The 17894-nt window shown below is 34.4% G+C and overlaps 1 protein-coding gene across 1 annotated transcript; it reads left to right on the top strand.

Moving 5' to 3' along the window:
* The first annotated feature begins 5602 nt into the window (after positions 1 to 5602).
* LOC132628567 (uncharacterized mitochondrial protein AtMg00810-like) lies at positions 5603 to 6187 on the top strand. Its single transcript, XM_060344341.1, has one exon. The coding sequence runs from the start codon at positions 5603 to 5605 to the stop codon at positions 6185 to 6187; it is 585 nt and encodes a 194-aa protein (XP_060200324.1).
* Positions 6188 to 17894: the final 11707 nt, after the last annotated feature.

Below are 17894 nucleotides of genomic sequence, written 5' to 3'. Positions count from 1 at the left end.
GCACAGCAATGGCAGTGGCCCTTCATGACTATCACGACCCAACCCCGTAGGCCGTGACTAGTGCCCGATCTGGGCACCCGAACCCATCTATTAAATATTATCTCAAATTCTATCAACTCATTCTAGTATATCGCGGAAGCCGACAAGGCTTTATTTCAAATTTAGGTAATTTCCAGAAAAATTTCGGCAGAGTTTCCTTTGTTTTACCGACTATCCAATATACCCTGCACGCAGAAAATACCAACAAAAGCCACACAGGGCTAACCAAGCAATACATAAACATATGCGGACCGGCCGCCTCGGCGTATAGGATCGCCCAAACAACATATGCGGACCGGCCGCCTCGGCGTATGGGATCGCCCAAACGACATGTACATACATCCATACAGAAAGACCCTAACCCACAAACATGTCCACAGACCTCTAAACAGACCGACAGAATCATATGACAGGACAGGGCCCCGCCGTACCCATGAACGAATATATACAAATGCACTAATAAAAATATATATACCAAAAGTATAAGCTCCGGAAAGAGAGGAGCACTCCAAATAGCAGAAAGGGTGTCTTAAACAGGTGGATCACCAGGCTGTGCGTCCGTACCTGCGGGCATGAAACGCAGCCCCCGGAGAAGGGGGTCAGTACGAAATATGTACTGAGTATGCAAAGCAGAAGGTACAGAAATAATTCTGAACAATAATCGAATCAGATATATAGAAAATAATACATATAAAAAAAATATCAAAATGTTTATTTCCAAAGTATAAATTATGCATAGGGCACAGGAAAATGTGGTCGCCCGCCTGTCGATGGCGCCACAACACAGCATAACACCAGAAAGTTTCAAATCTCCGAATCCCCGTCACACATCACAACACAGCATAACACCGAACACAGCATAACGCCAAACATAAGTGGAACCCGGCCCTCGAGCGAGGAGCACGGTGAACCATAATCACAGCATAACACCGGAATGTATCACAAAGCGCACGACAACAGAACCGGCCCAGGAACCGGCGAACGATATCATAGGGCACGAGCGGAGTAGTGAGGAATCATATGCATAAAATCATCATCATAAATCCAAAAGATAAGTAAAATAGTCATATTTGAAATCGGAACAATAATTACAACATTTTCTTCCCAAAGTTACCGAAATTACCTAAAGGGCGTCGCGGGACCCACGGACGAGTATAGGCCCGAACTGAGCCCGCCTATGAAAAACATACTCATTTTATATCATACAAACTCCTACGAAAATTTCAAAGCAATCCGAGCTTTTCTGAGGAAATTATGAGCGTTTGAAGTTTTGGAATCGCTAAAGAATGAACTTTAAAATAAAAATCAGCTTTCATATAATCTTTACAAATTATGGATTCCAAGAACATAAGGATCAATGTTTTGCCATGACAAGGCAAGGAAGCCAAAGAACAAATGCGATTCATAAACATGCTCGGATTGTGAGAATAGAGTTTCCTCGAGGCTTATATCATAGCCTATTTTAACTAAGGCATGCCGAAGAAGGAAGATTACTTTACATACCTCAAACGCTCTCCAATACGATCCAAACTCAAGCTAAATCCAACCTATGATTCGGGCTGCCCACGATCTATAAACAAGCCATAAAATGCCAAACATTAGCTAAAGACTTTTTGGGCATTAAATTCCAATTTCGCCTTTAATTCTACAGAAATTTGGGCAGCATTTCCCCTGTAAATAGGCTACCCCGAGAATTTAACTCGGCCGTATCAATCAACAACAACAACAGCAACCAACCTAACAACATTAATAATCAATCCGAAAGGTAATACAACAATAATAGCTCTCTTTTCCATCATTCATCAACTTTCATAAATTCAATTCGACGACTTACCTTCAAGCCAAAATCGACGCTTATACGCTCACATACTAACCCTAACCCATACCAAAAACATTTCAAGACATTCTAAGCAATTCATACAACATTTCCAACAACCCAAATGTTTTTCTCCAAGCTGGCCGAACACAGCCCCAACCGAGACAGCCCTTTAATTTATTGTTTTTTTTTTCATTTCCAAATCATGGTTTGTATCCTCAATTTACATTCTAACAATGCTATCTCATCAATATACCAATTACAATAAATATACAATAACCTCCAAAAACAGTCCGCACATTAACAACATCATTTTGAGTCAACAAACATTCATTTCCAACATAAGATTCATAGCGACGCCGATTAAAACATTAAGCGACGTTCATTCGTTCATCGTCATATAATGTGACCCATTTCAATCAACACTACACATACACATATATGGATGATTTCCAATTGTTCTTCACCTTACAATGATCATAATCAACTAACTAAACATTAATTCATAATTTTAATCACAACACAACAACACCCGTCACACGCCCAACCCTCATACATATGGCATCCACTTCACCATTCTTTATTTCATGATTTTCAACCATAATAAGATACTACAACATGAATAGAACCTTCATAACACAAATACAAGATCAAATCTTACCTTTTTCTCTTCAACTTCCAATAGGCTAGGGTTTCCAAAAGATGAAAAACAATGGGTTGATCTCTCCAACGATGCTTCCACGCTACTTAGGGACCTCAATATAATAGGTTTTCATCATCAAAATAATTTTAGAAGGACAAGAAATGGAGGTGGATTTTTTTTTTTTTTTTTTGGGTTGTGATCGTGAGCTCCTTAATGGAGGGAGCTTCACTTTTTTTTTTTTTTTTTTTAAGTGTGGATGAAGAGAAAAATGAAGTGGTCATCTTTATTTAAGTTAGCAAGACTTGGTCAAGGCCCCTTGGCCCACATAATGAGTTGTTCCACTTAGAAGATGACACAAAGTTGTGTGGGCACCACATGGAATTTGTGGATGACTTTCCACTTCAAATTTTATCACTTTTGGTCCCAAATTTTCCTAATTGTTCCATACCAATAAATTCATGCACAACTTATATCTCAAAATAAATTCGAAGGTCAAGAATCCCGACTTTGTATCCCAAAATAATTTTGTCCTTAGCTTATCATAAATAAATCCGGATTATTCCACTGTACAAAAATACGAGTTCTAACAATGACGTGGCCTGTGCCTCCTTGTCCGTATCCAACCACTCCACAGCCAAGGACCAACACTCAACAGAGGCAGGCTGGCATACTTGGGTCACGTCCACCACAAGCTTACTCTACCGACGTTCAGCCCACTCCAACCGACATCGACGCAACGATGCACACACTTGGGCTCACTCCTCCGGATGCAAATTAGTACATGGATACCGCATCCACTTCTCATATGACATCCGCGCAAGGTAACCTCTCGTCTTATTTTAATTTGAGCAATAATCGTGGTATAATTATCGGAAATGGTCATTCAATTCCAATTCATGGTTATGGTCATACCAACTTAGCTCCCCCCAACCCACCTTTAGCTTTAAAAAATGTTCTTCATGCTCCTCATCTTATCAAGAACCTAGTCTCAGTTCGAAAATTCATTATAGATAACTCAGTTTCTATTGAATTTGATCCTTTTGGTTTTTCTGTGAAGGATTACCGGATGGGGATGCATCTAATGAGATGTGATAGTCGGGGCGAGCTGTATTCCATCACCACCACACCACCATCGTCTTTTGCAGCTTTAACTTCATCTATGTGGCATGATCGCTTGGGTCATCCGGGAGCACCTGTTTTCGACTCCCTTAGGCTAAATAAATTTATTGAATGTAATGGACCGTTAAGTCTCATGTTTGTCATTCCTGCACTATTGGAAAACAGATTAAATTGCCATTTGTTGCATCTCATTCACAAACATGAATGCCGTTTGATATTATCCATAGTGATATTTGGACATCTCCCGTTTTGAGCTCTTCGGGCCACAAATATTATGTTCTGTTCTTGGATGATTACTATAATTTTTTTGTGAACATTTCCCTTATCAACTAAGTCTCAAACATTAGTCTTTCAAAATTTCATTCGCACTCAATTTGAACGGTAAATAAAGAACATTCAATGTGATAATGGTCGGGAATTTGATAACGGTCCATTCTGGGAGTTTTGTAAATCTAATGGCTTGTCTTTTCGCCTCTCCTGTCCTCATACCTCATCATAAAATGGAAAGGCCGAAAGAAAAATTCGAACAATAAACAACATGGTTCATATTTTACTCACTCATGCGTTTTTACCTCTTTCGTTTTGGCATCATGCATTACAAATGGCCACCTACCTCCTCAACATTCTTCCTCATAAAGGATTAGCCTATCAATCTCCTCTCAAAGTACTCTATCACAAAGACCCATCTTATTCCCATCTTCGAGTGTTCGCTTGCCTATGTTACCCCTATTCCCATCTAATACCATTAACAAGCTTCAAGCCCGTTCCACCCCATGTGTGTTCTTAGGATATCCATCCCATTATCGTGGTTACAAATGTTATGATTTAACATCCAAGAAAATCATCATAAGTCGTCATATCGTGTTCGATGAAACCCAATTTCCTTTTGCTAAGCTACATACTCTCTTAGAACGTTACCATTATGACTTTCTGGATGATGGACCCTTTCCTTATGTAATCCACCACTTAGCCTCGCAAACCAGCCAACCTTCCGGCGACCATACTCCGCTGCCCACTGGTCCTAGCAGCCCACCACCCACGGCCACATCTGCCTCACCCTCAGCTGCTACCGCCAGCCCTACAGTCCAGCCCACGTCCGCCACAGTCCACTGCCTTCTCCCAGTCCAAAAATCGATCACTAGGAGTCACCATGGTATTGTCAAGCCTAACCCAAAATACAGCTTCATCACTCATGCGTGCAAATATCCCCTTTCTCGTAACCCTGTGTCTACCTTACATGACCCGAATTGGAAAATGGCTATGAAAGATGAATATAAGGCTCTTATTAAAAATAAGACGTAGGAGTTAGTGCCTCACCCACCTAATGTGCATGTTATTCGGTCTATGTGGATTTTTAGACATAAAGAACACTCTGACGGTTCCTTTGAGAGGCATAAAGCCCGACTTATAGGTGATGACAAAACTTAACAGGTTGGCGTGGATTGTGGTGATACGTTTAGCCCGATGGTGAAACCGGCAACCATCCGCACTGTTCTCAGTCTAGCTCTCTCTAATGCTTGGCCTATTCATCAACTTGATTGAAAAATGTTTTCTTACATGGTGAACTCGAGGAAACTGTCTACATGCATCAACCCATGGGTTTCCGAGACCCCACGCATCGTGACTATGTCTGCTTACTAAAGAAGTCCTTATATGGCCTCAAGCAAGCTCCCCGAGCCTGGTACAAACGATTTGCTAACTATGTTTCTAGTATTGGTTTCACCCACCGCAAGTCTGATCATTCTCTGTTCATCTACCGAAAAGGTATTGATATGGCGTATCTTCTTTTGTATGTGGATGATATCATCTTAACTACCTCCTCTGATGATCTTCGCAAGTCTATCATGACACTTCTCAACTCTGAATTTGCTATGAAGGATTTGGGACTACTCAGTTATTTCTTGGGAATAGCGGTTACTCGTCATGCAAGTGGTTTATTTTTATCTCAAAAGAAGTACGGGGAAGAGAACATAGAATGAGCTAGCATGTCGTCTTGTAGGCCAAGTGCCACTCCAGTTGACATAAAACCGAAGTTAAGTTCCACGTCTACCTCACCGTTTAAGGATCCTTCACTTTATCGCAGCCTGGCAGGTGCACTGCAATATCTCACGTTCACGAGACTAGACATTTCGTATGCTGTGCAACAGATTTGTCTATTCATGCATAACCCGATGGAGGTCCACATGAATGATCTCAAACGTATTGTGCGCTATATTAAGGGCACCCTTGATCATGGCTTGCATCTTTATCCATCTAAACCCACCACTCTCATTTCGTATACGAATGCAGATTGGGGTGGTTGTCCGGATACTGGGCGTTCGACTTCTGGTTATTGTGTCTTTCTTAGTGATAATCTCATTTCTTGGTCCGCCAAGCGGCAGGCCACCATGTCTCGATCTAGTGCGGAGGCCGAATATCGAGGGGTAGCCAATGTTGTTGCTGAGTCTTGTTGGCTACGCAATCTGCTTCTAGAACTTCATTGTCCAATACAAAAGGCTACGTTGGCGTACTGTGATAATGTTAGTGCTATATATCTATCTAGCATATCCTGTTCAATATCAACGCACTAAGCATATCGAGATGGATATCCATTTCATCTGTGAACAAGTTGCTCGTGGTCATGTACGTGTCCTACACGTCCCATCGCGCTATCAGATCGCGGATATATTTACTAAAGGTCTTCCCTTGTTCTATTTGAAGATTTTCGCGACAGCCTAAGCGTCCGCAAACCTCTCGCTTCGACTGCGGGGGTGTGTTAGAATATGTAAATATTTAGTTACCATCTTTATTGATGTAAATATATTAGAAGAATATTTAGTTATCATTATGGTTAGGTGTATATTTAGTTACCTTTATTATAGCCTAGGATCTTTGTATATATATACACAAGTTGACGAAGATTAATGCAGGCAGATTATTACCTTCTTACACAGCGTTTAGTAAAGAAAATTAATTAGTTTGGAAATTATTTTATCCCATCATTTATGCTAAAATGGTGGGACAACTATCTCATATAAAAGGTGAGATAAAATAATCTCACGGGGTATTCTTGTGTGTTCCATCCCTCGTACGAAACAACCCCTAAGACCTTTGAGGTGAGATGCAGATAAATACTTTATAGTAGTGGTAATTGTTTACAAAATATCACGTCATTTTCTTCCTTTTTCTTTTTCTAATTACCTAAATCCTGCACCCACAATGTATAAAGCAGTATGGAGCCAGTATTTTAAACAGAATCTTGATGCTATTATATTGAACACAACATAAACAAAATTTAATGACACATTGTTGATAAGAATACGACATTACAACAACATGCACTATTAGGTCCATGATGGAAGGATGTCATGGTTAGGTTATTATTAACACTTTTCTTTCTTTCTTTTGTCCCTTTCTCTATTAATTAACCTTTGAACTTTTCAAGTTAATAAATAAGTACTATTCCATGATTTCCCAGCTTATTTGACAGCAGCTAGTTGATAGACGGTATAAATCTTAGTTACACATCCTTTTGTTAGGTCGAGCACATGCTTCATAAGGAATAAGCTGCAAGATTAAAGGTGTGCTTCGTACGAAGTACAATACTTATATGAAAAATGTTTTCCCCAAGAATAATGACTTTTTTACTTGATTTAGTAATTATGTAGCCATAAAATATTGCTCAAAGAAGAATTATATATAATCTTTTCAACAATATGGATGACAGTGCTTAGTATATATAAATAGGTTTATTATTTTTATTTTATTTTATCTTTTTACCCCTCCCCCAGAAGCTCCCTCTTTTTCCTCCACTAGTTTAGCGTACGTGCGTTGCACGTGTGTATCGCGCCAATCAATAAAAAAAATATAAAAGATTTTCGCATAAGAATTATATTGATCTTTTTCAAAAACACCTTTTTATTAGTTATGATTCATGAAGTATGATCATCATTCACAAAAGGACTTTAACTTTGGTTTATATTTCTTGTCCCTATCTATCAACTAAACTTTAAAGAATAGAATATATCCTTATATTCAAGTTCTGACATTTGATTACTTATCTTTCTGTAGCATATTTTTTCTTTTACTATTAAATTTTTCTTCCATTTTTTTAATAATTAATTTACTATTTTGTCCAATATAAAATATTTAAGGGTGAAAGTGAATAATATTTAGCTAACCCTCTGTTTGGATGGTTGTTTCCTGTGGTTTATTAGTGTACAGTATGGTATGGTACAATATGGTGTTGTATTGTATTGTACTGTATTAATGAACACAATGTTTGGATAGACTGTATCGTTTGTTGTGGTTTACTAAAATTTGTATTGTTTGGTTTGACTGTATGGTACTGTACAATAACTTGTTAGTTTACTAAAATACCCTTAACTCTTAATTAGAAATTAATTTATATATATTAATAAAACTTAGGTAAAAAATAAAATGGGAACTTTAAAAAATAAGTAGGTAGTGAGTGGTAGGGTCGGGGTGCGTGGGTGGTTGGGTGGGGGTGGGGTTGGGTGGTGGTGAGAGGTAGTGGGTGGGGGTGGTGGAGGGGTGGGTAGTGTGAGGTGAGTGGTTGTGGGATGAGGGTGGGGGTAGTGGGTGGTAGCGTGGGGGTAAGTGGTTGTGGAGTGGGCTTGGGCTTGGGGCGGTGCTTAGAGGTAGTGGGTGGTGGTTGGGGTGGTGGCGGTAGGTGGCAGAGGAGTGGGGTAGTTGGGGGTAGGGTGGGTGGTAGTGCGAGGGTGAGTGGCGGGGGTGGGTGGGGGTGAGTGGTAAGGTGAGCGTGAGGGGTGGGGTGGATGGTGGAGGGTGGGGCAGGGGTGGGGTTGAGTGGTAGGGTGGGGATGGGGTGGGGTGGAAGGTGGAGGGTGGGGTATAATGGAGAAATGAAATCCGTAACTACGGAAAAATCACCAAATCCGTGGTTACAAAAATTGAGACTTTTCCTGGTTATATAACCATGCGACGAACCACGGGTTTACAACATTATACCATATAATTTTAAGAATAATAAAAATAAACATGATTTTATAAAAAACTATACATTAATGAAACACGGGAAACCACCATCCCAACGGGGGGTAAGGAGTTCGTGGTTTTATATATAGATCTTTAGTTATGTGTGTTGCGTATGTACTCCTATAAGTGAGAATAAAATAATGTAATTGGGCCGTAAAATAAAAAAATGATTGAAAATATTTAACTCACTGAAAACGACAAAGGTTAATGATATTTAACTATAACTCAACAAATTAAGAAATTGTGCTTCGATAAATTATCCCTATTATTGAAATGACTAAAACGACATGACTCTCACATTTTCATTTAATTGACTTGCAATGGGTTAATAAGAAATTTTTCCTTTATTAACCTTCTAACTAAAGATTTAATATCGCCATTAGCTAAATTATTTTAACCTCTATGTTACTCAAATTATTATTTTTATATTCTGTAAAACAAAATTTATATATGACAAGAGAAATCATTGGAATTCGAATTGAATTTGGAAGTAGAAGTCTATATAAGTTCATTCAACCAATACTCATTAGGTAATTTTTGACAAGAGAGATTAGTATTTAATTAATAAATCTGCCCTTTATAAATTGATAGCTAGTTTATTTTAATTAAAAAATGCTTTCAACTTTTTCATAAGATCATTAAAAAGTGAAATTTGTGTATCCTGTAAGAAATTAATCAAAACTAAATAAATATCTTGTAACATTAATAACTATCTACTTATTTGATGCGTAATATTATTTTGTGTTAAAAGAAACTCTACTAAATCAAAAGAAAATAAAATCTATGCATTTTATAATTCCTTGATATACTAAAATAGAGTTAATTTTGAGAAAAGTTTCCAAGGTCGAGCTACTTAGTCGGAGAAGACAAGGTTGTCTAAAATTAAAAGAATACCAAGATATTAAGACTTCTTATCTAGTTCAAATAAGGAAGTATTTAGTACATATAATTTTAGTTGCTTTTGAAGTACTAAATTTTAGGGAATAATTAAAAGTCTATTCCTAAAGGAAGGTTCTTCGTATTTCTAGTGTGCACATCAGAAAATAAGAAGCCAAACATGCAATTACTATCGATATAAATTGTTTTTGCCCAAAGAAAGAAAACCTGGAAACAAAATCTAAAAACATACAAAGTTGGAGACTCAATTAATTTTTTATAGCTATGACTTTAGCGAACAAATTGAAAGTGGCAGATTTTGAGGGAAAAATCCGCGAGTCATGACAGGAAAAATAACAAAAGTCCTATGCCTAAAAGGAATTAAGAGTGATAGAAATCTTTAAGGGGCAAAAAGGATGAGTCCTACGCATTTTTAGGGGAACAGGGATGCATTCTCGGGCAACATGACGGGAATTAGGATCCCATGCAAATCAATACTCATTAATTGGGCAGTTTTATAATCTTACTCAACTTTAAATTCCTTAATATTAAGAGTTCTCACATAGTTCAAATAAGGTAAAACATTAATAGCCAAAATTTTAATTAATTTTAAAATTCTAAAAGTTAGAAAAATAATTGATTAAGTATTAAATAATAATTTGAGGAAAATAGTAGATGACAATTTTGTCTATTGCATGATCATTTTAATGAAGGGCAAAAAATTAGAAGAAATAGGATGTGAGAATAGATACAACTAGGGGTGTACAAAGCAAACCGACAAACCGCACCAAACCGATAATCCGAACCAAACCGAGAAAAAAACCCGACTAGTGGTTTGGTTTGATTTGGTTTGGTTTTAAAAAGAAAAACCCGAACACTATTGGTTTGGTTTGGTTTTAGCTAAAAAAAGTCAAACCGAATCAAACCAACCCGACATTACATTGATAAAATTTCAAACATATTTTATACATAGAAATATTTATTTATAATGTAATTTATAAATGTTTCTTTAACTTTTCATAGTTTTTTGTCTTTTAACATATTATTTCAAGCTTGGAATTAGAATTTTGAATGGTTTAATAAGTTTTATAGCTCAATAATATTAGTAACTCAAATAAAACTCAACAAAAATCAAATCAATACTAATGCTAACAAAAGAAATTCATATCTAACACTAGAATGATAATAATGTTGATATTTATTCTTTAGTTTTATATTAGTTTAGAAAGTGAAAATACATAACTTAATTTTATTTTTTTCTTTAATATCTAGTCATGTAATTAATACTTATTAGCCGTACTTATTTTAGCATGACTTAGTACTTTAAGATTATGATCATTTTCTACATGCCTTATAAATTAGTTGTATTTATTGTAGCATGACTTAGTACTTTTAGATTATGACAATTTTATTTTATGCAATTTCATTAATATTTTTCGTTGAATATTTTAGTACAATGTCATCTCTCATCACTTTTGTGTTATTTTCTTAATAAATATCTTAATTAGATAGTCGTATCTTACTAGGACTAAAGAAATATTTGAAGTACAAATTATATGTTTTGTATGAAGACTTTACCGGAAAAAACCCGAAAAACCCGAGCAACCCGAAAAAACCGAGAAAACCCGAGAAAACCCGAGGTTGAAAAACCCGACTTTTGTTGGTTTGGTTTGGTGTATAGATTAAAAAACCCGATGCAATTGGTTTGTTTTGGTCTTTAAAAAATCCGAACCAACCCGGTCCATGTACACCCCTAGATACAACACTTATTTAAATGACAAAATAATGTTTTACATTGACCCAAATATTTGTTTGATGCATCAAACCTAATATCTTTTTATAGTTCTAATAAATTATGTTTAAAGCAAAAAAATAACATTTAAAAAATTGAAATATAAATAAAATAAGGTTAAAAACATTCCTACCTTTTTGTTGATAAACAAGAAAGTTGCCGAAAAAGTAGTAACAAACTTTCGATAAATATCTCGATTATGAAAATAAAAAAAACTAACCTTTATTTGCCTTTAACTCTTTGATATACTGATAATCAAGGCCTTTGATAAGGTAGAAGCAAGCATAACGGGCAAGAAAAATTATCTCATTAATCAAACAGATCTCTAAGAAAATAAGAAACAACCAAATCATCAATTGCACATTTAATTACTACCATGCCCTTAATTAACCTATGTCAATTATAAAATAATTTTATTTTATAATTTAAAAGAATAAAATTAAAAAGAGAAAACTATTGAGTTGTGTAGCATGTGTATACTTTATGCTAGCCACCATAGTAATTCTTGGGTAACGCCATCAAAATAATGCTGTCACACCAAAGAGATAGCAGTAAAGAGTTACTCGAATGGTTATCACAGAACCTACAATTTCAAACAAAAACAAAAAAGATATATTGTGGAACTTACTTGCGGCATATCATCTTGTCCTGAGTCCGGATTGTATTTTCTAGCGCAAGCCATCAACGATGACTCAATAATTCCACCACGACGCCTCAACACCATATGTAATTATCTAGAATTGATATTGTATTTATTAGATGCAAAAATAAAATAAAATAACTTTCGCTTCAATTAGGAGGATGTAACTATGAAATTCAAAAACTACATAATAACCATAGAGAAAATTAACCTTTACTTAATAAGATTCCGTGATCTTTTCGTCTCAATCAATTTCTACAAATTTAATAAATATCTAATTTCTAAATAAATTAACAATAGGGGTATGGTAGGGTATAAGATGAAAACCTAAAATTTATTGTGGAAGAAAATTGAAATCGATAGTTTTGCCACTAAACTGATATTTTACGTAATCAATTAATCAACATCGCAATTATTTGATCGAGGCAACCTACATCAGTAGAAGGCGATTATTCTAGTATTCACCTAAAATAAAATTCCCAAAGAATTAAATCAATACTCATTATCCCGAATACTAACAAATTATACCTGATTAAAACAAAAACTAAAGTAGTGCTCAATCACTGTAAGAAAGAAACAAAAGTACAAAACCAATAGAATAAAAAATAATAGAATCAGATTTAAAGATGCTTATAGAATGTGAAAACCTAATGTTCTAGGAGACCTAATTTGTTTAACCGTCGGCAAATCTATATATAATATAAAGCTAGGCATAAACAATCCTATGTGACACCTCTCTATGGCCACCATTTCTATTTATCTTTTTCCTATTTTTTTGAATTTTTTTTACCTTATTTGATGTCCAAAAAATTTGGAAAAAATAGTTTAAATCCACCTTCTTTATGTCATTCATTATTTAACATTAAATTCCATACACACGTTCTATACCCTGGTAACTTTTTCCCATCATTCTTTCAATTCTCTTTGTCCTATTCATTCATTTATTACATGCTACATCAATTGCACATTACTCTTTCTTAATTATTCCTAAAGAAACTGAAAGCAGACAATTATGAAGTTTTTTGCTGATTTATTAACGTAACAATTGTTTCTTTTTGGCACCAAGATGTAGTAGGATCACTGCTGTTTACAAAGAATTTGTAGAGTCAAGAAATTCAAACGTCTAAAAGCACCGAAAAAAGAAAAGAATGCAGGTAAGCCTTTCCCCTATAATAAATGTAGATTAATGTATATAAACAATTTAATTACCTGAAATCAAAGCAAAAATAAGTTATCGGTTAAATTTGATCCTCAAGAATTTATGTTTTCACCATCTTCATATTCACCAATTACCAGCTCTATTCAACTTCCCCTCACTATTTTGACTAAAAATACATGCATTTGTGCGTTTGGTGTTGTGGATAATTGAGATGTTCTTTCTCTAATTTAGGATGCTTTAGAAGATTCTTACTACGTATGTTGGATGATTAAACGGTACGCCGGATTGGCAATTTTTGTAATTGAGAAATGGCACTATAGAGTTACGTTGAAAGCATTGGTGGGTCTTTTAAGATTGTCAGGATACTTTTTTTCCGAAAATATTTGATTACATATATTGTCTTCTTTATGGAGTAAGCCTTCTAAGTTTCTTCAAATATTTATTTTTCCTCTAGATTTAGCTATCTTTTTGTATATGTGTGAATATTTTCTTCAAGTTTCTTTTCCTATTCAGATATTTTGGAACTACCCCACACATCGTTCGAAATTTTCTTTTACAGGTATGTTTGTGATACGTTCAACCTTAAAAACTAAACCGTTGACATTTCAAACGCTTCAAGTCTTGCTAACCCAACAATAGCATAGATAGATGACTTTTTCTGTGCATACGATAGTATTTCTTAATTACCTTATTTCATTTAAATAACTTCATGTGAGTTTTGAAATTCTCATTTATTTGATTTAAACGTTTGAAAATAGCAACATTTACTACATAATTATATGATATTATGGGAGATTAAACCAAAGTTGATAAGCAAAGAAAGGTTTATATATTATATATTTTTCTGAGATTATATTAGATCAAAATTTATGTAGATGAAGTTATGCATTGCAAGATAAGGAAAGAAGAGTAATTCTAATGATAGATGTATAAAGTGTGAGTTAGTAAAATTAAATTGTCTTTCAGAATTTAATATTTCAATATTATGAAATTTTGTTGGATGAGTTATATAAAAGTTTGACATTCTTATATGAAGAGATATTGTTTAGCTGGAAATGTCAAATTTCAATTTGTAGAAAAATATATTTTCATTCATTCATCTTAATATCACTGAGAATAAAACAAAAGAACACATCTACAAAACAAGGATAATGACAAAGAAAAAGAACATCAAAGTAGCTAGGAGATTCGAGCAACACAAGAACTCTTGACAAAAAGAATCACACGAATAGAGAATATAACATTGATCGAAGAATAAATATTGATTTTGGGTTAAGTTTTTTTAAAATTTTATTTAAAAACTGCGCAAAGCGCGGGCAAATTTTCTAGTATATATATAAGGAAGAGAAAACGTGGTACGTATATTTGTCCCAACCCATATCAATTTCAAGTTCCTAAATATTAGGACTTCCCACATAATTTAGTAAGAAATAATAATTTGAGGAAAATAGTAAATGACAATACTATCTATTGTAGAGACTTTTAATGAAGGGTAAAAAGTTGAATCAATATTTTTAAGGCCCTTCGTGCTTTTAATATAGGACATTTTACATAAATGACTATACTTTGGGGGTTTAAAATTTTCCATAGCTACAGTTTTAATATTTACATGGCATAGTTACTGTTTTTTCGCTGTATTCATAAAATGGCTCGCTGTATTCATAAAACGGTCTCGCTGTATTCATGAATACAGTAAGTAAAAATGTATTAAAAAATTCTCTTCGCTGTATTCAAGTCATATGTATTCAACTCAGTTGTATTCACGTCAAATGTATTCAACTCAATTGTATTCATTTGTAACTACTTTTACATTGTATTCACTTTATTGTATTTAAAAATCAGTGGTATTCAAACAACATAAATACAAAAAAAAAAAAAATGTATTCAACTTATACATTGTATGTATACACTCCGATTTGAAATACAAAAAAATAAAAAGCTCAAATCCGAGCAGCCACCGGAAAACGACGTAGATACCAAAAACGAAAAAAACAAAAAAACAAAAAAACCTCAGATCTAAGCGGTCATCAGAAAACGACCGGAGGTGGCGACGACGTTGGAGATCGGCCAGATCTGACATTGACGCCACCAATAGCAACAAAATCGCCGATCCCCAACAGCAACAACACCACCACACCACACCGCCTGTCACCAACAACAACAACACCACCGGTCACCAACAGCAACAACACCGCCACACCACACAGCAACACACCACACCGCTGTCACCAAACAGCAACACACCACATTCGTCACTAAACCACCGCGGTCACCACCACCAACAACACAACCGTCACTTGCCGGAGAAAATGGAGAGGAAGACGAACTAGACGTTAGAGAGAGAGAGAGAGAGAGAGAGAGAGAGAGAGAGAGAGAGAGAGTGGAGGAGAGTGTTGTATATGTTAGAGAGAGAGGAGGAGGAGAGAGTGGAGGAGAGTGTTGTATATGTTAGAGAGAGAGAGGAGGAGGAGAGAGTTATGTTTTTTATATTTAGTAGCTAATAAGTGTCATTAACATATAACTTTTTGCTATGGGAAGTAATTAATGTAAACTATAGCTATTAAATATAATTACCTACTACTAGTTTGCCACACCATGTAGATTTCTCTTTAATATAGTATAGATTAGTGACTCGAACCCACAACCTTTGGGTTGGAGGTGGAAGGTGTTTACCATTTGAGCAACCCCCTCTTGTAAAATCAGCTTATGTAGAATGTCACTTAGGAAGATAACATGTTTTTTATTACTCACACAATCATATTAAGTAAGTCATCATAATTTATAAAGAATTTCTTTTTCTAGAAAGAATATTTTTAACTAATCAACTATGAAAAATTAAAAAAATATTTTCTCCATACCAAATACACCTTAAAAGTAAAATTTAAGACATGTTACTCTTTTTAAAACTAAGAGCTGCATTTAATTAATACCCATGAATTGAATTGGCAGTTCTTTGTTATTGAAATTAACTTGTTGAGGGTCTTGAGACAAATGAAATTTGTGAGACAAAAGAAAAAGAAGAAATAAAAAAGGGAGAATAAGAAAAGGACATGCTATTTATTATGTAAAAGGAGGAGGAAAATTGGAATGGGAAATATATAGGGAAAAGGGTAAAAAATACCCCTCTACTTTGGAAAAAGAGTTAAAAATATCCTTCGAATTTATTTTGGGTTAAAAATATCCCTCTCATCCTTAAAGTTTTCAAATATACCCCTGTCTTGACGGAAATTATCCCCAAAATAACCAAAAATCAATTTTTAAACCCACTCCATCATTAAAACCCGACCCAACTAAATAATAACCCATAAAATCCCCTTATTCCCCCAATACGTAGGTTTGAAGTTTGAGGGAATTAGGGAAATAAGAGGATCTTATGGGTTATTATTCAGTTCGGTCGGGTTTAAATGATGGAGCGGGTTTAAAAAGATAATTTCGAATTATTTTGGGGAATAATTTCCGTCAAGACAGGGATATATTTGAAAACTTTAAGGATGAGAAGAATATTTTTTACCCAAAATAAATTCTGAAGATATTTTTAACCTTTTTTTTAAAGTAAAGGAATATTTTTGACCCTTTTCCCAAATACATACTTTGCGCCCTACTCTTGTTCGAAAAAATCTTTCACACGCTGAAGTTAATAAAACAACTCACCTTCTGCCCATCTTTCCCTTGTGCTTGACCCATAACCACTTGAAACCTTGACCCCTGAGCTCTCTTAGTTTTTTATTTCGCACTTCTATGGAAAGAGAATTTATAAAAGAACTCATTAACACCTTTTGGAATTTTTCATGTTATAAAGAAATATAATCCACAAAACCTTTTAATATTTGAAACAGAAAACTTTTCAGCTCACCACTTTTTTAAAGACGTCGGAAAAATCACATCACTGCCTTCTAAGGGCATCTCCAACCCTAAGCACTATTTGTTTTACACCAAAATAGTGAAAATTAACTTCAACCCATTATATTATTTTTTACACTAAAAAAGAATATCCCTTTTATATTCTTCTCTCTCTTCTATATTATATTATTTTATTTTATTTAAATTTTACTTTTTAATTTCATAAAACAAATCCTTTCTTTTTTTCTTTTCTATATATTCATCCCATATAATTCATATTCCTTTCTTATATAACCATTTAATATAAAAAACAATTATACCATAAATTTTTAAATAATATAAATTGTAATCAAATATTATACATTATACATATTAATTCATAATTCAAATAAAAGTTAAATCATTGATAAAATATAATTAAATAAATATTACATTGTGGTAAAATTTATTTTAATTTCTACATAAATATTAACTTCTAGGATTAGTATATTGCTCCCCTTAAATGCTCTATTAATGCATTACGAAGTGCAAAATGAGCATCTTTGTCCTTAATTTTTTTGTGTCGAGCTAAAAATTGTTCAAATAGGTAATTTTCATCTATGACCATCTCTATGTTGTAGTTGGACCTTCCCAAGCATCTTGGATTGGTGCATTAAGATCACGCTCATCCTCGATCACCATGTTGTAGTTAATATATCATGTAGCACTTCTTTTCTTGAAAAACGTGACGGCCCTGCAATAATTGCAAAACGACATTGCAATACTTCGAATGCACGTTCAACATCTTTTCTAAATTATTATGTTATTTAATGTATTTTCAATTTTAATCTATTGAACATTGTGTTATTTATTAACAACATATTATATTTCATATTTATAGTTTTCATTTTTGTGATGGTTATATTTTTTATTTAATTATAACTTCTAATAAAATTAACTTACAATTTTATATAAAAATAATATATACGAAAA

Source organism: Lycium barbarum, chromosome 2, assembly GCF_019175385.1.
Source record: "Lycium barbarum isolate Lr01 chromosome 2, ASM1917538v2, whole genome shotgun sequence".
Taxonomy (NCBI): Eukaryota; Viridiplantae; Streptophyta; class Magnoliopsida; order Solanales; family Solanaceae; genus Lycium; species Lycium barbarum.
This window is presented reverse-complemented; position numbering and strand designations above follow the sequence as displayed.